The 5,009-nt window shown below is 30.7% G+C and overlaps 1 protein-coding gene across 4 annotated transcripts; it reads right to left on the reverse strand.

Moving 5' to 3' along the window:
• Nucleotides 1-340: 340 nt before the first annotated feature.
• On the reverse strand, nucleotides 341-3,944 carry LOC25480222 (arginase, mitochondrial-like). Of its 4 annotated transcripts, none has more exons than XM_024774567.2 (8): nucleotides 3,854-3,944; nucleotides 3,609-3,713; nucleotides 2,837-2,962; nucleotides 2,371-2,536; nucleotides 1,890-2,023; nucleotides 1,421-1,597; nucleotides 1,223-1,333; nucleotides 341-845 (listed from the first exon to the last, which is right to left on the reverse strand). In XM_024774567.2, exons 2-8 carry the CDS (start codon nucleotides 3,708-3,710, stop codon nucleotides 576-578), a joined length of 1,086 nt encoding a protein of 361 aa, XP_024630335.1. In that variant the 5' UTR covers nucleotides 3,711-3,713; nucleotides 3,854-3,944; the 3' UTR covers nucleotides 341-575. The 4 variants fall into 4 exon arrangements, with proteins under 4 accessions (XP_024630335.1, XP_024630333.1, XP_024630334.1 ...); XM_024774565.2 differs by having other exon boundaries at nucleotides 2,837-2,965; XM_024774566.2 differs by having other exon boundaries at nucleotides 3,847-3,943.
• Between the last annotated feature and the right edge of the window lie 1,065 nt (nucleotides 3,945-5,009).

Consider the following 5,009-nt stretch of genomic DNA (forward strand, 5'->3'; position numbering starts at 1 on the left):
TGAGTTTCACATTTATTTAAGTTAATTAATCTTCCTCTAAAAAAAATAAAGTTAACATTAATGATCTTTAATAATAATAAAAACACAGCTAATATCATAACTATTGATTTTTTTTGGTTACATATCATAACTATTGATTGAGAGTAAACAGACTTTCCATGCAAAACTTATATTTTCTTTATCCCTTTCTTGCCATAAAATTATTATTATTATTATTATTATTATTAATTGTTTCATTTATTCGAAATTCAAACTATGTCATTGTGCCATTTATTCGAAATTCAATTTATGCCATTAATGATCACAAAATCGAATTGGTACACTGTGATGACACATTGGGAACGTAGAATTAATTCAAAACAACTTAATTAAAAACAAATACACAAATGTTATGTGATTTTGAGTAGACCTGCTAAAGCCTAAAACACAAATACACATAACTCTTATTTTATTGGAACTGAGTGTCTTCTGCGAAGAGTTGCTCCGTATTTTAAGTATCGCCATAGTCGACACAAAACAAAATTAAAAAGAACGCAATAATTCAAATAGCAGATGGCAGTTCAGAGATGGATTCATCATTTGGACATTTTTGCCGCTAATTCTTTGATCAGTTTAGCAGTAACCCGGGCAGTCGTCTTATAATTAGTATCATCATGTTGTGGGTTGTACTCGACAACATCTCCACCAACGATATCACCTTCGAGATTTTGAAGAATATTGAGAACATCTTGTAAAGAAAGTGCCCTTGATTCATGTAAAGACACTTCTCTAGCGTAATCATGATCAAGACAATCCACATCTATTGATACATATACTCCTTTAACACCTTCACCAACTCCTAGTTTCTGCAAAAATATAATTATTTGGTCAAAAATATCCCTAAAAAATAAAATATATATTTATGTGTTGTCAAATTAATTATGTTTATTTGTCAAACCGTAATAATAATTATGCGTAGAAAAATATAACGTTTGGTATATTCACGTTTGAATAACATAAATTATTACTGAAGTCTTATGGAAGTCCTTATTCTGCTAGGGTTTACTTGTGAGATGCACTGTGCGGCTAGGGATTCACTCGGATCGGTGTAGCACACTTTCATTCATTTGTTTCTTGATTAATCACCATACAATTGTTTCATCAAGTTTTCAATTGGTATGCAAGCTTTCACAATTAATTAGTGTTGCGTGGAGAGAGCGAGAGAAAAGATAAAGAAATATACCAGTTTCTCTAAATCATGGCGTTCTTTTTCAAAATCTTTCATTTCATGTATCTCTGCATTATTTTTTTTGGCTTCTTTACGTCCTTCAGGTGTTATTGATCGCAAACCGACCTATAATAAATTAAAGAATTAAAGGCATGAAAATATGAAATAAAAGTATTTATAACCACAAAAGAAAAGAATAGAATTGAAAAGTGCCTGCACTAGTCGGTTCACATAGCCCTTCTCCTTGGATTGAACTAAGGGATTCTCATGATCAAGATGTGCACCAAAATGAAGAACATCAACAGGACCGGCAAGCTGCTCATATATAGTTCTAACAACAGATAATGATACGGATTGATCACATCCCAAAACTAAGGGACGCAATGTAGGCTGCATAATTAAATTAATGCATTAACAAATAATCGTAATCTTTTGACAATTTTTTACATTGACAAATAATCGTAATCTTTAAATATTCAATAAAATTTGAATCAAAGGGTAAGATATCTCTTAAAGTTTAACAAAACATATAGATTCGAATTTAAGGTCCGATAAAATCATATTCTAGTTTGATCTTACAAACAATAAATTTAAAACTAGCATTTTTGTTTATCAAAAACACCAGGAAACAGGAACATAATTGTTAAAAATATAATGTCTCAAATATTAACAATGTATACACCTGATCCATCACAATCTTGACAGAATCTCTAATTAACTTCGTTAATCTGTCATCTTTGACTCCAAAATCTCGAATATCTTGGACAGGGACATCACCAACATCAGCTATCACATGTGGGTCGTTTAAATTCTTGCCTGCGAAGAAAAAAAATATTAATTACATTGTTTATGTTTGTAATAGTGTAAATTTATTTTACACAATTCGAGGTGTATGGGGTTCTAACTCCAGACCTTGCATATATTATGCATTATGCTTATCAACTGAGTTAAACTCACGAGTGCAATCCAAACACATCTTATATAATACCGTTTTCTTTGATTAGTCTCTAAAATTAAATATTTTTATAAATATCTACATGATGTAATTTGAATATGTTTATACAACCATCTTTGTGACAACCATTTCTTTGCTCTTTTTCAGAATAAAAACAATAAATGGGTGTAAAAACACCACGAAATTAGACAACATCATATGAGTATACCTTTATCAGTTATTGAGTCTGTGCTACCATGCCAAATGGCCTTCCTAATGCGAGGATGAAGAAATATTGCAGGGCCTTCGACGAATGATGAACTGTGTCCCCAAGGCACTCCAAGAAGAGTTGAGGTTGCTATAGTACTTCGATTAAAAGCCAGTGCAAGTTCTCCCTAGAGTGAAATCATCAAGCTATTTAACAAACTCAAATTTAAACAAGAGTCGATCTAATACAGTCCTTTAAAAATATTGTTTCTGTCTGAAGTTATGTGTCCTCTTTCCTAACTAAAGTAGTGTTTGATCATTTTATGGTGTCGGGTTACATGAAGCTTTTATTTTTATTTTTTTGAAGGGAGGTTACATGAAGCTTAGTTACGATGAAATCACCCATATAAAAAAAGATAGGATTCATTTTGAGACCCTTTATCGTTATAAATATGTCGATGATTCATTAGATAGAGAAGATAACAGACCGTAATCTTTGCTTTTACTTGAAGATATTCAAGTGATGCCTTTATCACACTCTCTTGACCAGATTTTAACAATTCCGTTGTTTTTTCGAGCAAATCGTATCTTTGTTGTGGTGCAGCGGACATCATCTTCTGAATAAAAACAACAAAACTACAATGATCATTTATATAGAGGCCAAAGACATTAATTCTCTCTTTTTACTCATATCAAGTTGATTACATCCGTAGATATTGACAGAAATGAAAAAAGGTAAAAGAAAAACCAACAATTAAATTATATTCCATCTGTTCCACTTTATATGTCATTCTAGCAAAATTTATTTGTTTCAAATTATATGTCACTTTACAATATCAAAGAATCATTCATGTTTATTTTCCTATGTATGTGTGTTTAAATGTTTTTTATTGTGGCTTTGTCCGTAAAAGTATGTCTCTTATTCCTTAAAAAAAAAAAAAAAAAGTATGTCTCTTATATCAAAAACCAACAAATTTATTTTTTTGAGAGAGCCTATAAATTTCATGTTTAAAATTAATGCAAATCACCAATAACGTAAAGTGTTTATAATGAGTAAATATCATATCCATTTATTAAGAATGTTCTACTATAACATTTTGGCAATAACACATTCAGAAATATAATAACAGTGTTGCATGGATAAAAAAATTAGATATCAATCACTTTACAAAAATATTTTTTATTAATGATACGAGAAATATAAATTAAAAGAATTGAAAAAAGATAAGACGATGGATTATAATTTATTGTATATCGTACTACGCCATCAATAACACGATTCTGCCGAATTTCTATCACATGAGTTGCTCTTGCTAGTGGCTGCTTGTAATTGAAGCCTCTCCGTGCTATGTTTGACATCATTTTCTGGATCAAAATAACAACAAATTGTCAAAACAATTAATCACAAAATCCCAGAATAAATATTCTCAACAATCGCAGCGGATATGGATCATACATAATATAAATATAGACACATAAATAGGTATCTTATACTTACTACACACCAATTATCTGCTCTCCTCGTATGTAGCAAAGAGAAAACTGAACTGCTTTATGAAATACTATGTTAAGCAGAGGTAGTAACCTCGTTATTTATAATCGGAGGTCACTTACATTTCTAATGTATTATAATACCTTATTATTTAATAAATGATTTTACATTTTTTTAGGGATGTTTAGATAAAAATAACACCCTAATAATAATAGTGAAGAGACTCACACCAAGTCAAGTAATTAATATTAATGAAATGCAAACGCACCACGGTGCAAGGATCTTGGATTATCATCTTTAATTGATTTTAAGGGAGACCAATTGTCAACTTGTTAATACGTGGAATTTTTTTTTGTCAACTAGTTAATATTTTCTTTGTAAACTTCACAAGTCACATGCTTTCAAGTATTATATATTTTATAGTTTAATTATGATCTGAAATATGACTTACAATAATAGCATAAGAATTAGGATGCATAATCTAACACCTTATTTATATTAAAACGATAAAACACGCGAATAATATAAATATTCAAAAAATAGACGCTACGTCATCAACATAAATCCAAACAACATGCATATATAAATATTCTCAACAGTCGCAGAGGATATGGATCATACATCTTCAAAGTCTACATGCCATGAGATCAAAATAAATCATCATATAAATTCTTCAAGTCTCGACATATGGGTAAAATCTCAATAATAAATAAATCCAACAAAGACATAAAGACCAACGTCCTAATCAGAACCTAAATCTAGGACTCCAAGAAACGATAACGGAGATTAGCTCCCGTTATCCAAGCACTCGCCAAAGCAAACTACTCATGCACTCCGTCTACCTATTCATACAAACAGGTAGGCGGTCAAAACCACCGGAGGTAAGCTTCACATCAATCATAATCAACATAAATAGTTTGACATAAATGAATCAAATCAAGTATCAAATAATTAACATGAGCAATTAACTTCCATATACACATCCACACAACAATTCCAAATATCATGACTATGTATTCATCAGACACACTTATCATCAACAATCATCATTCAAATGCATCAATTAGGATTCTTGCCAATATGATATGCGCCTATACTCGACACATATATGCATGTAGTACCAAATCGCCAACAACAAGATGTCAATAGAACATCTTATGTAAGAGTAC

This window comes from Medicago truncatula, chromosome 6 (assembly GCF_003473485.1).
Source record: "Medicago truncatula cultivar Jemalong A17 chromosome 6, MtrunA17r5.0-ANR, whole genome shotgun sequence".
Taxonomy (NCBI): Eukaryota; Viridiplantae; Streptophyta; class Magnoliopsida; order Fabales; family Fabaceae; genus Medicago; species Medicago truncatula.

Bases quoted from the DNA above. Each gene is read 5' to 3' on its own strand.
- LOC25480222 (XM_024774565.2), bottom strand. From the start codon at position 3,710: ATGATGTCAAACATAGCACGGAGAGGCTTCAATTACAAGCAGCCACTA. The intron at 2,966-3,608 runs GTACGATATACA...GTTTTTATTCAG, and splicing joins ATCGTGTTATTGATGGCGTA to AAGATGATGTCCGCTGCACC. The intron at 1,598-1,889 runs GTGTATACATTG...TTAATTATGCAG, and splicing joins TCAAGATTGTGATGGATCAG to CCTACATTGCGTCCCTTAGT.